This window comes from Macrobrachium nipponense, chromosome 20 (assembly GCF_015104395.2).
Source record: "Macrobrachium nipponense isolate FS-2020 chromosome 20, ASM1510439v2, whole genome shotgun sequence".
In the NCBI taxonomy this organism is placed as follows: Eukaryota; Metazoa; Arthropoda; class Malacostraca; order Decapoda; family Palaemonidae; genus Macrobrachium; species Macrobrachium nipponense.
This window is the reverse complement of record NC_061089.1, coordinates 38,498,600-38,523,139: the sequence shown is the minus strand read 5'-3', so window position 1 is coordinate 38,523,139 and position 24,540 is coordinate 38,498,600. Positions and strand designations below refer to the sequence as shown.

Below are 24,540 nucleotides of genomic sequence, written 5' to 3'. Positions count from 1 at the left end.
CGATTGTGGTAATGTTTGCACCATTTTAAATTAGCCGTTACATAAAGTTTTATATATGAAAATGTGTGCAATTTCATGCACAATACAACTAAAAACAACCCATGGTTGTAGCTTTTATCAATTTTGAAATATTTTCATATAAAAAATGATAAGTGACAAATTTCAACCTTCGGTCAATTTTGACTCTACCGAAATGGTCGAAAAACGCAATTGTAAGCTAAAACGCCTATATTCTAGTAATATTCAAGCATTTACCTTCATTTTGCAACAAATTGGAAGTCTCTAGCACAATATTTCGATTTATGGTGAATTTATGAAAAAAATAACATTTTCTTTACGTCCGCGCGGTAACTCTTCCGAAAAAATCATACGTGCGATTGTGGTAATGTTTGCACCATTTTAAATTAGCCGTTACATAACGTTTTATATATGAAAATGTGCGCAATTTTATGTATAATACAACAATAAATAGTTGAAGGTTGTAGCTATTCTCATTTTCGAAATATTTGCATATAAATCACGATAAATAGAAAAAAAACCACGTTCAGTCAAATTTGACTCTACCGAAATGGTCGTGAAAAACGCAATTGTAAGATAAAACTCTTACAGTCTGTATATTCAGTCATTTATCTTAATCGTGAAACAAATTCGAAGTCTCTAGCACAATATTTAAATTTATGGTGAATTTTTAAAAAAAACTTTCCTTCCCTCCGTGCGCGGATTCTCCGCCACAAATCTCCGAAATGCGTAAGTCCCATTCTCGGAATATTTGCTCCGTTTGTTTCATATTAGGCATTTCATAGAGTTTTATATATGAAAATGTGCGCAATTTCATGTAGAATAAAACGAAAAATATTTGAAAGTTGTAGCTTTTCTTATTTCTGAAATAATTGCATATAAAGCTAATATTCTTACAGTATAGTAATATTCAATCATTTGTCTTCATTCTGAAACATATTGGAAGTCTCTAGGACAATATTTAGATTTATGGTGAATTTTTGAAAAAAATATGTGTTTACGTAAGCGCGTTACGAATTCATGCATTATTTTGTGATAATATTTTCTCTGTGTTGCTTTTATTGTTTTACAATGTGTTATATATCAAAATGATCGCAATTTAGTGCACATTACAACGAAAAAAAAAGTAACTTGTTACCTTCAACCGTTTTGCGCACAGCGCGATTTGAATACAATTATATATGAAATTTCGTTTTTGCGCTATCATATATCGCATTATTTAATTTATGATAATAAAATTTTTTTCATTTCTGATGGTTGCATACTAAACTTCAAGCAATGACAAAAAAAGGAGCCAAAAATGAACTCTTAATCTTGAAAACTAAGCGCGCTGTGATTTTTTGAAAAAAATATTTTTTCCGCTTACGCGCTCACTCTCAAACCCCTCCGGCATACGGGAGTCATTTTTTTATTTACCGCTCCGGCGTTTAAGGGTTAATTAGCGGGGCACGTAATCGGTTACTGATTGCGATTGATTTCATTCATGATAATTTTTAAAATTATTTCTTTTTGAGTAATTGTTTATTCGTAATTTTTCGTTTATATTAGAGTCAAATTTGCTTTGAGACTTAATGTGAAAATGTTTGTTATAAACACATGTATACTATTTAGAAGGGTAAGTTATTTTGTATACATACATCTCAATGCATGAAATGCTATTTCAGATTTTTGTAAATAATATTTGTTTAATTCCTTTATCACTAATTGGAGAACAAGAGCAGTATTTTTACATCACTAGAGTCCGATTGGCTTTGATACTTAATGCAAAAATGGCTTGTTAATATAAATTCTTATTATCTTGGAGTTATGTATTCATTTACGTTATGTTTAAATCCATGTCTGATTATGGAAGGCTGATGTATTCATATTATGAATGTTTGAGGCCTAGGTGCCAGTATTCCCTATAGTAAAGTATGTAGTTAGTAATCAATTATTTATCAATTATTTTCATGAAAGTAATCAGTAACCGAAATTACCAGATGCACCGGTATCTCACCTCTCGTCTGTCGTCTGCCAACCCCCTTTGCCTCCCAAAGCTAACGCCAATTCTCTCTTATTACTCCTCCGATCTTTGTCATTTGCTCCCGCGCCTGGCCACATCGCTTCCTTCCCATGCTTCTGCCAGCAATTATTTCGATTATCATGAATTATCAATGTAACAGTGAAGTGTTGTGCTGTGGAGGCGGCTACTTGTCCTGGGATTCTCCTAGACAAAGGTCACTGTCCCGCTCCCCTGCACCCGGGAGAAGACATACCGTAGGTCCAAGGGAGGTCGGGGGGTTGCATACAGGTAGTCGCCCCCTCTGTCGAACCTGTTGTCTGTCCCAGGTATAGACAGACAGCCGCTGGAAAGGTGTCCCTCTGGATGTGTCAGAGGAGGTGACTATCTGGCCCCTCGGATATCCTAGACTTAGAGTCACTGTCCTGCGCCTTCTCACGGCCAACATCTGCCTAGGAGAGGACATAGTGGTAGTTGCCCCTCGGTCAAACCTGTAGGTTTTCCCAGGTATTGGCAGACAGCCATTGAAAAGGCGTCTTGTTGGATGTGTAGTGAGGAGGGTCTTTTTTCACCCCTCGGTCGAACCTGTCGTGAGTTAAAGGTTTCGACTGAACGCCATCGAACAGGCGTATCGCAGCGTACAGTTGTCGTCCTATTCCAGTGGTTTGTCACCTAACAGATTGCGTCGATGGCGTTAATCTTTGGTGTCTCGACCTCAGAAGAGGTATTATTTAGTCAATGAAGCCTTGTACCCTTTAGTCATGTTCGTCTGACTCCTCACAGTCGATGTTCATCTCGAGACTCAGCTGAAGCCAACTCACAATCGATGTTCGACTCGCGATGCAGTTAATACGACTCTCAGTCGATTTTTGACTCATGATTCGGCCAATTCGACTCACTGTCGACGGTCGACTTGTGACTTGGCTGTTCCGACTCTCAGTCGATTTTCGATTCATGACTCTGCTGATGCGACTCACAATCGATGTTCAACTCGCGACTCAGCTGATTCCACTCTTATTCAATTTTTTACTCGCGACTCGGCTTATTCAACTGAAGTGAGTCTGATGGGGTTTTTTTCCCCTCTGTCGAAATTGTCATACTTTATTAGGTTTCGACTGGATGCCACTGCCACTGGAAAGGCGTTTAGTAAGTGGTGCTCAGTAGGCATCAGATTATAGGACGGTTACTTATTTGACCTAATTAGTATATTAAACGCCCTGTGCTAGCGCCTAGACGTTGGAAGCATCGTAAGCAAATTTTTGCTTTCGATAGCCATTCCTCCACAGGTGTTCGCAGCTAGGTGTTTCAACTCGCTCGCCTTCACAGTGATCTTAAAGGTAGAGACGCAGACTTGTCCGCTGTAGAGGAAGTGAATTAGAATTCTGCTCCTGCTTTTGTATATTTGAGCCTTCTCAAATACTTTTGTCATAGACGCTCACCAGAATAAGTACCGATTCTCATGATGAACACCAGGTATTAGCACCTAGCCACTTGAATCTCTCTTGTATCGGGCGTTTTTTTGTCGAGCGTCAGTCCACGTACAGGCACTCTGCGCCATATGAGGCGTCCACTCCCTTGCTTCAGCTTGTTAGGCGTTTTCCACGCCTGACCTGGCATAAGCTGTTGGAAGTCTGGCGCTGCCTGTTGGATGCCCGAAGACACAGTCTCCCCATTAATCTTCTTCGACACTAGGGGATCTTTTGTTAGCCACCATTCAAACAGGAATTTTCGATCACCAAGACAGATGCATGGCGAGAAATGGCAAGTTCTTGCAAACTTTGGGGCAGTCAACTGTACTTGTCTTGCATTCCCACGATCGAGTCTTGCATTCCCACGATCGAACCAGTTTGCTTTTCCTTCAGGAAGCGCTTTTTTCGCTTAGGCGAATAAGTTTTCCTAAGTCTTTGGTTTGCTATCATCACCGCAAGTTGATGATGCGAGTTATCGCCCGCTCTCACTAGCTCCGAGAAGAGAGGCCAAGAACAGTCTTCCTCTTTTTCCCTCTACTGCCTGAGTTACAGAACTCTAAGGATTACACTCCCCAGAGTTAGGATGCGAGAGAGCGTTCCTGGTTCGATCTTCAGGTCTCTCCAGTGTCCCTGTTTTTGAAGAACAACCAGTTCGGTATGAACCAGTCGTCATCGATGCCCTATTTTTGCTGTAGAAGCTTTCCTTTGGGATAACTTTACCTTCACTCTCTTCATTAAATAATGAAGGAGGTCTGCTTCCAGTCCTTATTCTTTTTCTCTTCGAAGTGAGAAAAATTAGGCTGACGCTCGGTTGACAGGATCTTATGATTATACGTACTTGTATATTCTCCTCGCGACATATGTCTATCAGTTGTACCGTTTGAGTACAGGCGTATACATTTAAGTGAGTTCTTCTCGTGTGTGACAAAGACAATTTAATTTCCTGAAACTCACGACAGCCTTTCGGTCCTTCCAAGAGTCTCCGATTTTGTTATGATAAGACTAGTAGTATTGTTTTGGCAACAATGCCACAGGGTTGGCTTTTTCATCGAACAAGGGTTTTTTTTCTTTCCCTCTTATTTCGGTTTACATACAGGTGATCGAGGGTATCTGTTGTACCCTCGATAGCACTATAAGGCGAATGAATTCCAAGGCGGAATGTGCTACCAAGCAACTCGGCCTCGGAGTCGGAGACAAGTGAGGATCAGAGTACTGCCATCTCAATGAGATTTTGTTCACTGTAGTATTGTTTCTTCTCTGTTGAGGGTTAACTTCTAATTCGGATCTCTGCCTGGCCATCACAGACTTAAGTCTCTGGTTGGCTCTGGATTCTTGCTTATGGTTTATATTTTGTGCACAGTTGCCATTGCGAGAATCATCGGACAGAAATGTCTCATTAGATTAATTATTTCTAAATCTTTAAGTCTTATGCTTCATCGTAATTGATACGTAAACCACTGCGATGATTTAGAATGATTTTCAGGTTTCATGTTGTCCATTTTCTTTTTTCTAATTTGTAAAGTGTTCAGTTATTAGTTGTTCACCCCGAATTGGAGTTAGGTTGAAAGACGTAGCCTGATAACTCATCTGCCAGTGTGAAGAGAAGAGTTCCTCCCAGAACTTGTCTCTTCCTCTATCTAAATGGGTTGTCCTAGTTTATATGGACTTCCTGTTTAAGACACAATGTAGTAGTGTCTTTTTGGCCTACTTTGCAGCGAAGCTAAGGATGTAAGAACAGCATTTACTTCCTTAGTTTTCAGGCGTTTTCTGCCATCGAGCTACCGGAGGCGTAAGCGATCTGTGCTTAATATATTTTTCATGTAGGTTTAAAAAAAAAAAAAAAAAAAAAAAAAAAAAAAAAAAAAAAAAAAAAGTTTTGTTGAAAATTTCAATACCTCGAGACCATTTTTTGTGATTGGCATGGCATTGCGGAAGGAAGCACAGGATATTCTCCAAGTATCTCTTCACCTTTTCAGTAAGGTGCTGTGTTTGGAGAGTCAGGGGGTACAGTGTACCTGGAGCACCCACCACTCAGTTGATGGGTCTTGACTTCATTTCAGTGTTAGTGTCAGTGTTTTATGGTTGTTTTATTTTGGTGCTACGCCCAGGGCAAGGGCTGGCTCCTATCATACTTTGCTAGCCACAGGAGCATTCCCCTCGCTGCAAAGTTTCTCCTAAGTAGGAGGCGTCCGTGGCTTTACTGCCACGCCACAACAAGTTAAGACAAGCTCCAACCAGAGGCAGTGTTCATCTGCATAGCTCTCTTAACTAATAGGAACAACAAGCATGTTTTTTCAATGTTAGCAACTTTTTTATTTTCAAATTCATTACATGATATAATGCTCTGAAGTAGAGTATGTCCATGACCCAACCTCCTTTCAATGTGGAGTCAGCTATATAATTACTGGGTAAGTCTCATATACAAAAATGATATTTTTATGATAAAATAAGGTTTTGTATGTACTTACCCAGTAATTATATGATCAGAGCCCACCTGCCTCCCCTCTGATGGACATTATGCATAAAACAGAATGAAGTGCTTTGCTAAATTCTTCCTAGTATTGCCATTGGGGGACGGCACTGTTACGTCTACACTGAACAGTCTAAGCGCTACCCACGAAATTTGAATTACACTGCCGAACGTTGGAAACGATAGCTATATAATTACTGGTTAAGTATATACAAAACCTTATTTTACCATAAAAATATATTTCTCGATGTGATTTATAGTTGTCTAAGTTACAGGGGGTTCCAATGTGGTGCCCAGCATCTAAGGTTAGCTTAGGGTATATATGGATGCTTCCCTGTATTTTTATTTGATTTATGGAACCCTAGGCCAGCAGTGACTATTACACTGGTTTTTTATTTCCCACATAAAACCCCAGTTTCTCACTGTCATCATGTTTTAAACTACAAATTTACGGTGGAAATAAGTCCAAAATCGTAGTAAAACCAAGCATTTAAATTTGAACAACATCCCTGACCATTTCTAAATATTTTACAAAGAATTTACTCATTACAGGGAAAAATCAAGGTGCCCTTGTATTAACAAAGCACCACTATAGAATTTCAAAAGAGATTTGGTCTTACTGCTGCAATGTATATATTATTTGAGAACCTCTAATATGCCTTAAATTTCAGACTCCTAGGCAGGTTGTGATATTGCCAAACAGTTGGTTAGGCCTTTGATTTTGGTCTTGGGATTGAAATTAAGGGAAATTAAATTTAAGGGTATTTTGATAAATCTAGACAACTAGTTAGTGTTGGATAATAAGTTATGCTACAAATAAAGAGATCACTCAACTGCACTAAAGGCTTATGCTCTTTTACACTAAAATGAATATGGTTCAAAGCTTTACACAAAAAAAAGATAAGGGGGAAATCACTATATGAGTTCAAAGAAGGCTGGTCAGAATATCATGTATAATGATTGCACTGAATTCTGATGAGCTGACTTAGAGATTTAATAATTTCTCATAGTTCTTTTTGATTGAAATGCTATTTGTTCTGATCATTATCGTTTGTAGTATTTTTGAAATGGAAGTACTAGTTTTGAAAGGACGATCAAGGTCTCACTGTTCCCTGTTTGTTGAAAATCCCTGTACCGTACCTGCTTTCTAAATATGAGGTGTCTAATAGATACTTAAGAGATTATTGGCAATTTTCTGGTGTGAAATTTCCACTTCCAAGTTATCTCCCAACTTTTTTTGTAGGTACTGCCGAGAAGAGAGTGTGTCCCCTCTTTGGTTAAGACCCCCAGGACCAAATGAGAGTCCTGCAAAGTGCCAGTACTGTGGTGGGCCTGTTGTGTTTGAAATGCAAATAACCCCCCAACTTGTTCTTCACCTACGTGTTCCTGGGGTTCATGGTTCACCAATTGAGTTTGGAACTGTAGCAGTATTTACTTGCGCTGCCTCATGTTGGGGCGAGAAAGACACTTCGAGACAAGAGGCTGTCGTAGTGCAAGGTGAAGTGATATAAAGTGATAAAAGTACATATGGAAGCATTATGTACACAAATTTTCATGACACGATGTTAACACAAGTAAGTTTCAGAATTTATTCTTACAATGGAGAAAACAGTTATTTGCTAAGCCTATGTTGCAGATCATATTTATTCTAATCTCCCTAACTGAGAAGCTAAAAATAGAAGTATGTATTAAACTTCTATGAAGAGGAGAATATTAGGTGCACTGCCATATGGTTCTAAGCAGCAACTGTTTATGTATATTATATACATATTTAAGTTTGAATTCATCTCTTCTCCACGGATCACAGAATCATATTTACTTGCGGAGCAGATCATCATTCCCAAAGGCTTTTCATATTTGCCAATGCACTTTTACCTCAGTAACATACCTGTGCAATACAAAGAATGTGATCATATCATCTTCATAAGTCTGAAATACACAGATACTGGAGAACTTTGAACTTTCTTTGAGTTGATTTATGAGATACCAGCTGATGATACTTAATGAGAATTCAGTTCTGTATATCTCTCTTGCAAGTAACAACTTATAAGGAAAGCAAGATATTGTTCATACGCGAACAAACCTTCGTTCTTAACAATAGGATAATTTCTAGCGCCTAGCTGGATCCGGTTAAATCATTTAACCAGATCCAGTTAGGCGCTAGAAATGATCCTATTGTTAAGACCTCAGATTTGTAGCTATGAGAAATACAAATTGTCTTAGAAAATTTGTCATTTTAGGTGTGTTGTTCATAGTATCATGGAATATATCATAACTTGCAAGCACATATTGGTTATAAATATAGAATCGATGATATATAAAAATGGTATTTGTGATTTAAGAATGCAACTTACAATAACCAAAGAAATTTTATGGCAAGTACTTATACTTGGTTATCAGGTTCCATTTTTTATGAGCACTAAGTGAAGCATTAAAATAGTTGTTTTATCATAGAGGAACATTTTACCTTTGTTTATATGTATTGATATAGTCCTCATAACAGGTTGTATTATTGAATTAAAAGTATGCACTAATTAGTTTGTGTGTACATCTTGATTAAGATGTATTGTTAAGTTTCATTGTAATAACTTGCAAGAACATTGGCAAGTATTGTCAGTAGACTTTAAAAGAAAATACTGTATACAGGTATATTGTATTGAACTAGGCAAAGTTGAGCTTCCAGTATAGATATATTACAGTTTCAATATTTAACTTGTCATTTCAAGTAGAGTTAGGAAACAGATAGCTATTTGGATGCAATATGCAGATATCTTCAATAAAGATGAAAATGACTTACACAGGCTGACCATTACATGCCTTGCCCAATAGCTTATGTCATTTCAAGGTTTACTGTACTGTGTAAATGAACACTTGTCTCTTAGATCAAAATACAGTACAATATTTTTGTTTTAGTTTACACTACTCTTATGGCTCATTGTTTCTTGTGACATCCTGTATATTGTGATCTGGTGTACTGATGTTATTTTATTGCATAATAAATCATGTCAGGGTAGAAATAGGAGATTCTGTTCCCATTCATGTACAGAATGTAATTTTACCTCTTGAATGGAAGACAGTCATGTTGTGGAATTTTCAATTTGAAGTGTTTTACTTTAGTATATGTTTTCATAATGGTGTCTATGCCAGATTCAGTACATTTGTATACTATAGTTCACTCCCTTACTTTGATATATATTATTGATGTTTTCTTTAGTAAATGTTGTCAAGTAGATTGTATTGTGTACACAGTTGCTAACCTTGAAGTGAAATAAGGTATGGGTGATTTGTTAGAAAACTTGTCAGTTTCAGCTTGCCTGTTGATGTTGGCAATCATGTGCCACTATGATGGCCAAGTTATTGAATGTCAGTATTTTCTACCGTAAATTAATGTGTATCCAAGAGTAAAGTTTTCTTCTAACTTTCAGAGAGCAATAAACTTATTTTCTATTTTAAGTACTCATGATATTTATGTTATTATCCATTTACATTATCTTGATTAGTTATCCTGCTAATGTGCTAAGAAACTCACAGAGCACTTTGTGATGCAAAGTATCTTCCAAACAATCAAATTGTTTATACAGCATTATAGCTGTCTATAGTGCATGGAGGCTTCAATTAGTACATATTTTTTGCAGAAGTCAAAGTTTATGAATTTTCATAATTTAAAGCAATGTTTAAATTAGCATGCATTCAAGAAGCAGTTTAAAAAAGGAGTCTTTGTCTCAGTTACAAACTGAATAGAGCTTTCATATACATTTTTAATACTAACATTTCACAATGAAGAAAAATTTCACGTAATCTGTTAACTGGAAATCTAAAGAATTTTTCTTCTATGATCTTCAAACTTGAAAGTATCCTCTCTGAATTAGACATTTTTAAAGAAATTTCTGGAACAATGAAATGGAACTTTTGCTACATTAAGACTAGGAATATGAACTCTTTTAAGAAATTATGAAAAAAATAAGATTTTTAAATGGTGAATGGTTGGCTAGCCTAAGAGAGTTATAAATTTGACTTTAGTGGTGTGGTTAAACTACCTAATACTGTACTAATTGGCACCATGTAGAACTTGAAATAAGTAAAGGAGGCGAAATCAGTGGTTGGTTTCAATCAAACCACTTTGGTTGAAATTTAACTCTTAAGAGTTAAGCCAATAAATAGTAAAAAAAAATGTGTAAAGCCAGTCTTCAGGGCTTGGGCTACACAGTGCTTCTTTTTGGTAGCATCATATTTACTGGTACGTACATGGAAATGGGTATCCTTATTGGGGTTACTTGACTAAAGAATTTTCCAAGTAGGTAATGAGTTTTTACATTAATACTGACTACAAGTAATTCATTGTGGTTCACATGATTTTTTGTTGTAATTCAATAAGTAATGTTGATGTTCAGAATGCATATTTTGCTGAATTGAAGCTTTCTTCACATAAAGAAAATATTGTGTATGCTGCATTATCTAATTACTAAAACACAGAAAATTTTCTTATCTAAATATTTTATAAAGCACAGTGTTTTTGTGCACTTCATAGCAGATTTTTATACCTGAGAGATATTAAATGGAAATATATATATACGTATACACACAGTGTTATGCTAAAACATGAGTAACTTATTACGAGTTGTGAAGGACTTAAAATGGGCGAAAGGGGTTGTGGTCCTAAAATAATCATAGTTATATGAAATTCTCTTTGAATTAAGTCACAATTCATGCTAGTCATTGAAATACTCAAAGTGCAGGTGAATGAATGTTTAACATGTTTTAAGTAGCATTTATGTTACCGAATATGAACAGTATTCCATATATTCTATAACTGTATTAATTTAATTTCTGCAGGGAAATAATTACTATAGAATTCTGGTTGAAACTTTTGTTACGTGCCTAAAGGTAGGTATTGTTAGTATTTTCCCTATGTTTACAGGCTGCTAATTGTTTTGGTTGCTCTGTTCCACTTCACAGTATGCAAGTGCCATATTTTTTGGTGATTTTGCACAAATTGTCAGCTTTGACAATAACACGCATTTCATTTTATGGGAAGAACAGACAGATGCAACTCAGTCCCCAAAGAACATAAGGTAATATTTTAAAATTGTTCATATATGGTCATAAATACTTTTCTTATGAAGAGGGGTTGTTATGGTGTTTCTGAATGTACACATGACTTGGCCAGCAATTTTGAATTGCCTGGGTGGTCAGCTTTTAAATACCATAATTCATGCATTCAACCAGTCGGTCAGTAGTATGCTTATTTTGAGTAATACTATTTGGTATAATTTTATAGTTTCAAGTCTGTGTTAATAATTGGATTACAACAATTTTATTTGTGCTTTAATTTGAGAGTTATCTTATTAGACTTTTTTTACATGTGTACAGTAAGTTATAAGCTGCATTTAAATGACTGACTCATCATCATCATAGAAATTTATAAGGTATACAGTGATGTGATATTTAGATCTGTATTTTGAACCCAACATAATTTTAAAAGTAACTGTTAATTAAAAAATGGTACCCACTTCATCTGAAGCGTAACACAGTCCTAACAAACAGAACTCTAATGTTTATTACAGTGTGAGATGATTTTGAGGGTGGGTTTAGCCACCATCTATAACTTGAGCATTTGAGGGCATTGACTTTACTCTAGGGAGGTGGGACTGCTTTTTTTTTTTTTTTTTTTTTTTTTTCTTCCCAAGATTCCCTTTGATGTAGATTGGTTACAGTTTGTTTGGGAAATCTTGTCAGAAAGGTTGTAAAATCATTTATGAAATATTTAGCGCAAAAATTCATTTATGGCAGGAAACCTAACGTACAAGTTGTCATGAAATACATTAAGTGGTAGAAACAAATGTACAAAATCACTTTGGCTCTAATTTTGTACCTGTTATTTCCAGTATTATTCATGGGGTTATGAAGTTAGAGAGATTGATAAAACTTAGTTAATAATTGAATATTTAACTCCATACCATTGAGAATATTGGTTCATTAATTTTTATTTTTCTTTCATTGATATCTAAAGATTTACAATTGTAATTTAAAGGGAATCTTGTGTTTGTATTCCAGTGTGCATTAAGTACTTGATGAACAACTCTGCTCAGGAGTATTATTTGAGCCATTAAAATCACTACTAGATTTTCATACTGCAGTAATAGCTTTGAGCTCAGTTAATGACTGTGATATCCAAGTACTGGCTGTCCTTCCTACCCACCCTCCATCCACTAACCTTAAGCTTTAAAATGAAGCAATTTGTTGAGATCTTTGTAAATCTCTCTCTTCTCACAATGAAGTCGAATAGGGTGTATAGAGGGGGAGATTTTCTTAGATGTTGAAAAACCAGTTGTATATCAAATATGAATGATCCATGTTTAGCATATGGGTTTTTACAACAATGAGCATTTTAAGTTCTTTATTCCCTGTTAATTCTCATTTGTAGTGTCTCAAAGGTAATGGTGTTTTATACCTTCATTTCATATGAAAACAGTGTAATGTTTTGCATAAATATTAGGTATAATTTGCTTGTACGTTATGTTTTTTGCTGACAGCAAATTGTCTTTTGACAGTCTTCTAAGACCTCATGGAAGAATTCTGATCAGTCACATTTGTGTCGATTCTAGCAATCCTGCTTGTCTGATGAGCTTCACCTATAATTCTATGGCTTTGCTTGTCAGCTTTAAATACTATTGTCTTTAGTCTAGATCATTAGGATGGTATGTTCAAGGCCATGACTCACCCTGAGTATGATTACATTAATGTTCATTACAGCAGTTAAAGTCAGTTCATCTTCAGGTAAGGACAAAAATACACAAGGGTATTAAAAAATGTCATTGCACCAAAGGAACAAGCAAAACTATTCTGCAATTATTTTTGTTAATTATATGGAAAACCACATACAGTATAGCAAGTATATTTTATATCTGCGTGAAAATGTGAGTGAAATTGGTTAATAGAACCAAAATACTCTTGTGTGATTTTGCCTAATGCCTTTCAGTATATTTTTTGGCAATTATGATGTACTACTGTACCTTTGTATTGTATTTCCTTATGATCATAAATTGAATAAAACACAACTTTCATGCCACTTGTCAGTTGTCTTCTGGTTACTCATGGCTGTGGATATTGAAATCATGACAAGTCAGGGATTTTGGTTTTGACCTCTGAAAGTAAAATTAAGTCACTTTGTAATCAGATGCAGAGCTAAAATATCCTTGACTCGTATTTCAGTAAAATAAAATTAAAAGTATTTTAAATAGTTTTATTCATCATTATAGCATGCTGTCATAGTGGAACTTTACTGTTAAGGAATTTGGTTAAAGTCAGTGAATTAGTACTTTTGGCACAGTGGTCTGGTTAAACTCATTTTCCTTACAAGAACCAGAATATTGGCATCCAAGATGGTTACCACCATAAAATAAGTTACCAGAACATCTTAAAGCCAAAATTTTGCATTAAATGAATTCTAATTCAGTATGCCTATCCTCTTGAGAGTTGCTGAGGGTAGATTGCCGGGTGTAGCAGCTGCTTTCCTTAACACCTGTTAGTTATCACTTCAATAAGTAGTACAAGAATAGCAAGAACAGTGCCTAAACCCAAAACAATAAAAGCACCTTGTAAATTTTCTAGAGTTAGAGGTCGGAGGCTCGTCATTTCTCCAGAAAATTCGCTACCTGCTAATTGTCCAGTAGAATGTTGAAACTTGTCTACTACAGAACGATGCCAATACTCAACCAATCCAGAATGTGTCATGCGCTCAAGGTACCTGTAAAATAATAACTTTCTGGTTATGAGTAAATATTGTATAGATCTGTTACAAAAGACTTAAGCTGATGCCCTAGCTGTCAATTTGAAATTTTCTTATCTGGTCTGAAGGTCTGCTTATTAAGAGACTGCTGATGCATTTCTGAAGTCGGCTATCGGACATGACATGACACCCAACATTCTTCAGTACCCCCATCCCTGAACCTATGCATTAGTCAACAATAATAACATGGATATATTTACTTATAACAGTTAGTCAAGTGAATAGGTTTTTAGAGTTTGAAGTTATATAAAAGTTAAGATGGCATAAGGCTGCCATTGAATATCAACATGAAACGTAGAAGAATTGAGAAGAGATCATGGAAAAACTTGAGTTCTGCAAATGCAGCAAGAAAACAGTTTCCTATGGAGAAGTGCCATTAATGAGAAAGAGATACGAGTCAGGAATCAAACTTAATCAAGATAGTGTAAAAAAAATCAATGAATTGCTTAAGACAAGTACCATTCTAGTATATGAAATAATAGAAATTAATATATCTGCCTGGCACTTGCGATTTGTAAAAACTTAGAATCCCATTATTCAAACAGACTTAGTTCTTTACCTGTCAAAAACGAGTTTGTATGGTGACCCTTTTTGAAATGCCCAAGCCACGAAATTCGGGAACAGTTTCTCTTCAACAGCGTAAGAGGTTTTGATTCTCTGTCGAGTGATGAATAGGAACTGAGAGTATGCCGAAGCTTCTAGGACACCGGCACCTTCCTCAAAAGCAGCAATAACTTTATCATAGTCAGGAAGAAGGGAAAGTTTCTCCCCAAGTTTGCTCAGGACAGGCTCTTTTGAGGACCACAAAAAACCTGGTACGAAATTTCCATAGTCTAGCATGTGGATTCTGAATGAAAAAGTAAAGATAAGACAACTGTTAAGAATTTTCACCAAGATTATTATTTCATACATAAAGAACTTATACAATCGGTCAAGGACAGAGGAGTCACGTGAATGCACAAGTTTACCATGTTTTGTCTGCCTCTTTTTTTTATTAATCGTTTAACAATTAATAACATCTTAATCAAACAGTCATGTGTTATTTCGAATTCCCATCACAACAGGAAGGACCTTCCATTCCTATTAGGTTTCAAGAATTACAGTAGTCTGCAACAGAGGACAAGAATCTTAGCATTCTACTGAGGACATGGGGTTGGTAAATGAAATTAAGCATTACAGAGAAACCTGTGATTGTCAATGAACAGGAACTAGAAAGAGAGGAAAGGACTTGCATTGCTCTTCCCAGTATCTTCAAGGAAATTATCTGCGTAAAAATGACATTTAGTAAATCGGTAGAAGCATCCTTACTTTATTTTTGAGTTGGCGAGTTCCTCGAGAGTAGTAATTCTGCTCGTCTGAGAGGGAACTGTGAGGAAAGCAATGAGGTTACTCATGTAAGAAGTAGACAGCACCAGCCCTGCTATCCACCAGCAGGCAAGAAACACTCTACATCCCGGTGCAGAAGGAATATTTGGCGATGCCTGGTACAGCAAGTTTCTTGACAACCATACTAGCGACGATACTACATCGTACTCTGGCGTATAGCATAATATATATAATATATATATATATATATATATATATATATATATATATATATATATATATATGTAGTATGTATGTATGTATATTTAATACATAGCTGAGACAAGGTTATACTTCAAAATACTTCATTGTAAAGTAAGAATTCAGTATACTTACTATTATTGTAAACTAACTTGTGATCATTTCTGATCAGGATATGATAAATAATTGTAAGGACTATAAGCGATAGTATGACAGCAACCCATACCCATCTGCTAAAAGGCTGCACCACAGACAGCCACCGCGGAAAGGGAGGAGGAACCTGGTCAGGAAATTAAGATTTTTTTTATTTATAAATAGCCTAATGAAGAATATGATGATGGTGCAAAGATTCATCATTACACTTGATGCTTGCTGTACTTCGGAGGGAAAAATGCACTTGTGATCTACGCCATTACCACATAAAAGAAGATTGGTGGGTAAATTTATTTCGCAGTGTCTGCGCCATATTAGTTTCACGGCAATACTTGAATATATTATAATATATAAGAGACTAAATATTAGTACAGATGGTTTTATTGAATAATAATTTAAGAAGTGTGGCAAACGGATAGACTCATCTCTAATATTAAATGGTAGCCTAAAAGCTCTAAATATGTTTTATGTGCATAGGCTTATGTCATTTGTTGGTACGTAGTTAGAATACACTGCTCTACCTATTCCTGGAAAGCATAGGCATAAAGGGTGTTCCTCTAGACTCTACAAAAATTATAAATGGAATATATTTCCTTTAAGTAAACTAATGTTTGATAATGTAAACACACACACACGCACACACACACACACACACACACACACACACACACATATATATATATATATATATATATATATTATAATATATATATATATATATTATATATATATATATATATATATAAAGAACAGAGCCATTTGCCACACTTAGGTGGATATTGTAGCCACGGCCGCTTAACCACGTCCACAATAAGTAATGAAACAATGGTTGCTTATCATGACAGACGGTTCCTTTTACTACTCACCTTGAGAGTGATACTGTAAGAGTCAGTAAAATAAGGGACGGTGAAGTCAGCAGCCTGATAACGATCAAGAACCACGGCGAAGCCATTGATGATGAAGTCTTTCTCTTTCCGAACTACCTGCCCTAACATTCCCACCCAAGTGCCATTGATCAGCTCACCCCAGTAGCCATCAGGAGGAATCTCCTGGAGGCTAAAGGTGAAGTTGACACGCTCTGCAATCTCTCTCAACATGGTGATGCCTATGCCATCTACTTTCTTGTCTGCATTTCCACACAATGAAAGATGGATTTTATTATTAATTATAATATATGCACACGTTCACATGGAATATGCGTAGCCTACAAACATAACATTGCTTAGCATACTCCAATGACTAAATAAATACCCACAAAAAAGATGGAGAAACATTCTTTCCGAACGAGGAATCCCCGATCAGTTATAGGTGAACAACATAGATATTGTATTAATGAGTGGCTGCACTACCTTGGGGCTAACTCATTAATCACTTCTTCAGGAATTAAGCTGAACATGGGAATCAAAGTGCCTGATGCCTGTCTTACCGGCCGTAGTATAAAGAATCTAATATTTTTACAATATATACTACTGCAGCTGTCTACAATGTGTCTACCCTCAATTCAAGTAGAATCTGACTGAACAGCGTTTTTATAAATATGGAAACTTGTGACATCTTATGAGCAATTCAATATTTCATTTTCAGGCTGTCTGTACACCATAAAAAAGATAAATTCAGATGACACGTTCCATCATCATTGAAGCTCTTGAATCGGTGCTCATTTAAGAATTTATGTTGCTTTCTTTGTTCGTTACTGGCTTGTGTAATATTAATGTAGAACTTATTTTAATTTATCTTTAAGTTGTCAACATAGTCTTCCACTGAGTACCTACGATAAGCAGAATTAAATTTTTTTTTACAATAATTGTGAGTGATAACGAATCTGGTTGCCCGCATGTTACGCCGATTTTGTAACGATGTTGTAAGTCTGAGGAAATTTTGAGAACTAGCATTCTCATGTCAACAAAGCAAGTATTTGTTTCGGCGTCTCTTCTAGTATGTGGCAATGGACATAATGTTGTGTTTCATCATGTTATCCTGATCAAAATTAACATTCCAGTGACAACGCCGTGAGAACAAGAGGAAAATATATAATTGAAGACCCTCGTGAGGTTAGTGGTTTGAAGAAATGAAGTACGTCAACGATCCTGCAGGATACCCCCATAACCTTTGTTGCTTTATGTAGAGCTTTCCTTCAGTTCAGATTATCTTGGATATGGGTTTTAAGTTTAGGTTACTAGGTATATCAATCTAATCCATTAGCAATTTGGGTATGGGTCTTGAGTTTAGGCTACTACCTATAACCTATAGCCTTTAGTATATATCTACCTCTGATCCGTTAGCGCTAGGTTAGGTTAAGGAAGGTGATAAACAAAGAGATGATATTAGGCAGATTAAAGTTCCAGCCATGGCATCCTAATTATGATATTCAGACATTTGCAAGAAAGTTGATAGCTCCTGGCGTCTTTTTAGGTACTGGTAGGTGGCGTAAAAATTAAAAATTAAAATAAAGACCTCAGATGATGTGAATATTGGATAATTAGGGAAGAACCAAGAAAAAAAAAACAGTAGACATATACTATAATTTGTTTGAAAATGTCTTAGTAGGCAGATAGCCTACCAGTATTCTATAATAAATAAGTAGTAGTACCTATTCATGGTAGTGGATTTATTGGACTTATCCGGAATTATTTTGAATTAGAATTACGAACTTATTGGCCACTATGTTAAAAATTAGCTCAGTAGGTTGGGAATGTTTACACCACTGAATGGACGACTGGTACGTTGGGATGGCATTGCTATTATATTACTCCCCCCCCCCCCCCCCTGTTCATTTGAGTCATTCACCGGACTGAATGTATTTAAATCAGAAAACTCTTGTGTTTAGAAAAAGAACATCTGGGCCATTTTATATAATGGGAGACAGGACTTATTACCAAATGTTAGCACTTTGAAAAATTGCGGAAATGTAGACAGGGGCGTAAGTAACCTTTGGGGTGGTGCTGATTCTCCGGCATCTCCCTCCACAGTTGGCACTTTCAAGTTTCATGGTGTTTATTATTGGTGTTTCCAAATACTTAACACATAGATTGACTAATACTGCCCATGCCGCACCCAAATTTTGTTTTGTAGAAGAAATCCTCGAACGGAAAGACATTGTTCGATACACAGTTCAACTGAATTTCATAATTTTATCATAATTTTATCCTTTCTTTCGTTTCACTTGTGACTAGTGTCTGATATGTTTTTCACCCATGTCTTTCTCTTAGACGCGTAATACACTGCTTTTGTGATATCAGGATACCGTTTAGTTAACATATCTGTGCAGCACAACTCTTGTTTTCTATTACTCAAGGAGGTTTTAAGTATTCATACCAATCTTGTGCTAAAATGATTGATGTAACCTCGTTTTATGAAAGTATGACAAGGCTAACGTCACATACACACATAGGTGGCACTAACTGCAAAGTCTGGTCAGGCCAGGTCAGTAATGTTATGCGCTTTAACTCAGACATCTTAGCCGCGGATTTATTTGTGCCCAACCTAGAAATTTATTCTCTCATTCAGTTGCCAATAAAATCAACGTTAGTATATACCTCAAGAAAAGTGAGTAGTGGCGTGTGAGAGAGCTTTTGAAAGAATAGTACTTGAAGCTGATAACAGTTGAGCACATATGACGATGACTTCCAGACAGGAAACAAATAACGTTGTGCGATCGTACAGTAAGTTCCAGAAGTGAAGTGACAAATTTGAGGATTTCGTTCGAAATTCACTAACTTTTTTTTTTTTTTTTTTTTTTTGCAGTGAAAGCTCTGTCAAGCAAGATAAAGCTAACATATGATGCACAGATATCAAATCTATGATATGTATAACAATCATAAGAAAAAATTATGGTAATAGTAATTATTTTAAAGTATAGTAATTACTTCAAGCTATAGAAACGAAACAAATTGAAATTTTCGTTCAACACAGGATTACCAACATTACCAATGTATATTTCGAGCAATGTGGAAACAAATATTTAATATCATAGTGTATTATCAATTATTTTAGCGAAGATGCATAAAACCATGCAAGTATCAATAGAATGTAAAGAAAACCGCATGATTGAGAGCTCAGTCTTGTTACTTAAGGGCTCAAATTTATTCTTTCGTTCTCTTGCCAGTAACAATTACATTATTCTTGTTCTTTTAGTTATATATATATATATATATATATATATATATATATTATATATATATAATATATATATATATATATATATAATATATATATATATATAATATATATGTGTGTATATATATATATATATATATATATTATATATATATATATAATGCATTCTAGATTGGTCTGATTCTACCTATGTGGAAGCTACTTTGCCATGAAATTTAGTACCTCACATTCTGAAAGGACAAATGGTATAAAGTTTATACCATTTGTCAAGAGAATTTATATAGACCTTGGTAATACCCTTTTAGGAGTATTCATGTGCAAATGGCCTGTCATGGGAATTTACAGACTACACACACCCTCTCCTTTAAATTTGTTTATAAGCATGCCCTACCATAATCCCAACATAGTTCGACCTTACGTCGCCAAACTAATAACCCGTTGCCGACAATTCTAAAATTCCTTGAGCTTTGAGCAGGCAGCAATAAGTCGTAATAACACTAGGGACAAAAGTGTGTTAAGTGTCGGTACGTACTTACATAACTCTGGAGTTTGATAAACAATCATCACCCACTCAATTTATTGGCAGTTAGTCATCGAGTGGACTTTACTGTGTTGACCAGACCCAGTGTTGCTTAATTCAACTGGTGAGCCGCAGAGTGGCGAGTCTTTTGTCCCTAGTCTTATTACAACTTATTACTGCCTGCTCAAAGCTCAAGGAGTTTTAGAATTGTCGGCAACTGCTTATTGCTTTTGCGACGTAAGGTCGAACTATGTTGGGCTTATGGTAGGGCATGGAAATATATTTAAAGGAGAGGGCTTGTGTAGGCCTGTAAATTCTCATGAAAGGCCATTTACATACAAATACTCCTAAAAGGGTATTACCAAGGTCTGTATAAATTCTAAGGACAGGACATAATTATAAATTTTTAGGAAGGAGTATGAATAAATAAAACCTCACAGCAGCGAAAGTAAGTCCTAATAAGTATTGTTCTCCCTTAGCAAGCTTTTCGTTGCCAGGTTAACTGGCCTTATACCAGCACGGGCTATTTCTCACAGAGCTGCGTAAGTTGTTTAATTTTTTAACATTGTGCGAAAATGTATATTTTATAATAGTGCAGTCTGAAAAGGAATGTTTTAAGGATGGGAACATTAATCTGAGCCATCTTTGCATGTGAAGGGCATTAGATCTATTGTTTTATAATAATGCAAATGATAAAACACAACCAACCATTGTTGTAGAAGAGGTAGGGAAAATCATCAATCCAACTGGCAAGCTGGAAGTTCCGCCCTTGGAAATCTGGCGAATCATATGCGATGAACAAACTGCGTTTCCCGGGATCGGAAAAATCGACTTCCTGTTTGGAGAAACGTAATATCTGTATATTGGTATATATATATATATATATATATATATATATTATTATATAATATAGTATATGCTATATTGATCAAATATAATATAGTCCTTCGAGAACTTATAGTAGCTTCTTTTTGCATTTTTTCTGTCGAACCCTATCCAAAGTAGCCATTCTATGTTCTTTGTATTGGTAGAAATTGAAGTCCTGCGAGCTAGCTAAGGCGACACACTTAAGCATGAATCATTCAAGGCTGAAGGGTCGGCGCCATTATTGGCTACTTGGTACACAGCAGGTAACTAGGTGCAATAAAAAGTGTTCCAGTATCACCGTAATAAGAGATCGCGCAGATCCACGTTCGATTTCTGAAACGTATTTGGTTTTCCCTTTCTTCATATTTTATAATTAAATATTCCATTTAAAAGTATAATCGCAAGTCATTTCACACAAAATGTGAAATCAGTTTAGTGCCATTTTTTCTAAGTAATTGTATTCTATATTTTATGGAAAAAAGAAACCCACACGATTAATGAATATAACTTGTTTACTTGTAAGTATTTATATCGTAATTTACTTAACACTCTAGTACTTTCAGGCCCTTTCTCAAGAGATGTGTAGAGCCTCGAAGTACTGGAGTGGTAAGTTAAGTATATCTTAGTTTTACCAGACCACTGAGCTGATAAACAGCTCTCCCAGGGCTGGCCCAAAGATTAGTTATTTTTACGTGGCTAGGAACCAAATTGGTTATCTAGCAATGGGACCTACAGCTTATTGTGGGATCCAAGCAGCATTATATCGAAAAATGAATTTCTAATCACTAGAAATACATTCCTCTGGTTCTACGTTGGCAGAGCGAAGGATCGAACTCGCGACGCGAGTGTTAAGTAAATTACTTTTGTAAATACTTACAAGTAAATAAGTTACACTCGGTAATCTTGTGGGTTTCTCTTTTCATCTTCAGGAGAAAACTGGTAGAAGTTTTAGTTTGGTTCTATATTATATCTTGTTACTCTGAAATGGTCCAACCAAAAATATTGTAGAAACTTTTTCTTGCTGGGAAGAAACCTGAACGCGGATGCACGAGTATATCTTTGGGTTAGCCTGTGTATGGCACTAAATAAGGACATGCCTAAGGCTAATCCTGCAAACATTCTCTCTCTTCTGTCGATTGAAATATTAGTTGGTAGGCCTATTCTATTCGATTCTCGGCCATTCCATTGAGGAGTGAGATATGTGTATTTCTGGTGATAGAAGTTCACTCTCGACGTGGTTCGGAAGTCACGTAAAGCTTTTGTCCCGTTGCTGAATAACCGGTGGTTCCATGCAACGTAAAAACACCATACAAACTAAAAAGAACAAACCTATTAAGTGCTATTTTAGAAAGTTCAGCTATAAAGAGAATCGCCATCATACAGGTGTGGGTTTTGGGCCCCAAAAGTGGTTTGACCTGAGAATGACTGCGTAGCTGTGCTTACCTGAGTCATGTGCTTGGACCTGCTATAGGGAGGAAATGTTGTCATAATGTATTTGACTCTCCCGCTGGACATGAAGTGTGGCGTCAGGAGAGTCACTTGATGCGTCAAACTTGTATGCAGCAGCAAGAGTTCCCTGTCAAGATTAAAGGTGTACCAAGTAAAATGGAAAGAGGTAATAAATGGTACGTTATTATGCAGTGATAAGCAGCGTTGGTATGTAAATGAGCCAGACTTGGAAAACTGTTGCTTAAATAGAAAATGCAAAGAAACACGTTCGTGTGACTAGAATAAAACCGCTGTCGTATTTAATAATAGACCAAAAAATGACTGCCGTTTTTTCCTATTATATATAATCAGCTAAGGCCACAGGAAGAATAAAAGGAAATGCTTTCTTAATTTAATAAGATCAAAAGTATCTTAAAAAATATTCAGGATTGATTAAACAATTTATAACTGTTTATCTAACATTACCTTACTTTTGTGGGTGTTAAAACCAGTAAACCTGATAATCCAGCGAGGCTAATTATCAGCATCATTGGGTCATGTACTCTAAGTTATCAAAATGGCTTTCGCCTTAAGTAGGAAGTATTTATAACTTAACATCAAACACAATAAAGATTTGACAGAAAAACTAAATAGCATAAACATTAATTTCAAGTTCAAAATTTTTAGCTTTGATGCATATCTCTACTAACTAAAGCACTCCTAGATGACTTGCTTGAATATTTATCAGAATTTTTAGATAATTATGGTTTATCACTGTCCTTTAGTAACAGTTTAGAACGGAGCAAATTTTGCAATTGTGGTCCGTATTTTTACTTTTGAAGAAAAATCGTATACAAAATCTGGTATTCCAATGGGAAATCGTTTCTCCTTTTAAAGTGGTTTATATGTGGCATTTTTAAAACTAAATATTTACCTAACATTTTGTCATATTATGGTACCTTGTGGTTTAGATTATGCAGATGACATATTTTGCATAGGCTGTGGCCTTTTACCGAAAAATAGAAAACCTACTTACAGAAAACCCACAAATGTAAGTTCATATATCCACTATTATTCAAATCGTAGCGATCAAGTATAAAAGGCTACATTTTCTTCGGTTTTCAAGAGCTTCCTTTACATATCTGTAGCCCTGAACTTTTTGAGGGAGAGTGGAAATATTTTTAGTGCCAAAATTTTGTTATTGTATGTTTCGCTGAAAGCACAGAGAACTTTTCATTCAGTAACTACCAGAGAAGCTTTTAACAATCAAAAATACTTATTTTACCATACAATGATCTTATAAGTAGGGTTCCAAATTTTCGTAGAATTTTAATGTCAAAGTGTTGTTTTTAAATGTTCGAATACCATGAAAAACACAGTAATAAGGAATTCTCCCAGAGTTTCTCAGGGCCGCATTTTTATAAGGTTTCTTGAATGAATTGCAAGGGACTGGAAACAAGAATTGAACAACCCAGATATAGTGTGAGAACGGGGTCAATGTTCAAATATAAAAGTTCTTTTATATTTTAACAATGCAATTCGAAGAAATGTAATCTGATCAGCTTTAATTAAACATCAAAGAGACTTCCTGAATGTAAGGCCCTGTCCAGAGTGGGCTCTGCCCGACGGGCAAACACTGTTCCTATAACCCGTTCCACTATACTGACAGACCGAGTATGGAGCTAGAACGATGCGATTGTCTGGTAACACTGCTTCAGAATCGAGAGAAAATATAAACAGCTGGAAGTGTGCTACGGGTATGTCATTTCCGTCTCGTACTAGACGGCAAGGGCCATGCCCGTTACTGTGGACAGGTCATAAGCCAGGCTATATACAAACTGGATGCCTTTGTTGTTCAGAGATATTTTTGAAGCTTGTTTCTTTTTAATCAACTGTACATCTGTGTCTGTACCTACTGTACTAGTTTCAACTCTTTTCCATAATTGGAAATATTTTTTGTCATTTTTTCAGCTTTTATGTTCACTTTGTGAGTCATTCTCGGTGTTTTTAACATAGTACAGAAAAATGTGTTCATGTAACACGAAAGTGCGTGGTACTTATTTTATTTTTCCGGTTGCCTTTTAGCTTAATATGTTGCCACATTGTTAAGTGAGTTATGAGCTATATATATATATATTATATATA

The 24,540-nt window shown here is 35.8% G+C and overlaps 2 protein-coding genes across 3 annotated transcripts in view; one reads left to right on the top strand and one right to left on the bottom strand.

The window, feature by feature from the left end:
- LOC135225003 (programmed cell death protein 2-like) overlaps nt 1–9,417 on the top strand; it is a 160,530-nt gene extending 151,113 nt beyond the window's left edge. The window contains exon 7 of the mRNA XM_064264295.1: nt 7,200–9,417. Within this exon, the coding sequence (XP_064120365.1) occupies nt 7,200–7,467 (268 nt within the window). The 3' untranslated portion in view covers nt 7,468–9,417. The remainder of the gene's footprint in view (nt 1–7,199) is intronic.
- A 3,805-nt stretch (nt 9,418–13,222) lies between these two features.
- On the bottom strand, nt 13,223–17,039 carry LOC135225016 (glutamate receptor ionotropic, kainate glr-3-like). 2 transcript variants are annotated; one of them, XM_064264306.1, is made up of 5 exons: nt 16,331–17,039; nt 15,447–15,591; nt 15,054–15,279; nt 14,305–14,592; nt 13,223–13,703 (listed from the first exon to the last, which is right to left on the bottom strand). In XM_064264306.1, exons 1-5 carry the CDS (start codon nt 16,559–16,561, stop codon nt 13,472–13,474), a joined length of 1,122 nt encoding a protein of 373 aa, XP_064120376.1. In that variant the 5' UTR covers nt 16,562–17,039; the 3' UTR covers nt 13,223–13,471. The 2 variants fall into 2 exon arrangements, with proteins under 2 accessions (XP_064120376.1, XP_064120377.1); XM_064264307.1 differs by lacking the exons at nt 15,054–15,279; nt 15,447–15,591 and having other exon boundaries at nt 13,225–13,703; nt 16,331–16,546.
- Nucleotides 17,040–24,540: the final 7,501 nt, after the last annotated feature.

Coding starts and splice junctions, on each gene's coding strand:
- LOC135225016 (XM_064264306.1), bottom strand. CDS start 16,561: ATGTTGAGAGAGATTGCAGAGCGTGTCAACTTCACCTTTAGCCTCCAG. Junction 15,592..16,330: donor CTTACAGTATCACTCTCAAG/GTGAGTAGTAAA, acceptor TTTCCTGACCAG/GTTCCTCCTCCCTTTCCGCG. Junction 15,280..15,446: donor CAAGTTAGTTTACAATAATA/GTAAGTATACTG, acceptor GCTATACGCCAG/AGTACGATGTAGTATCGTCG.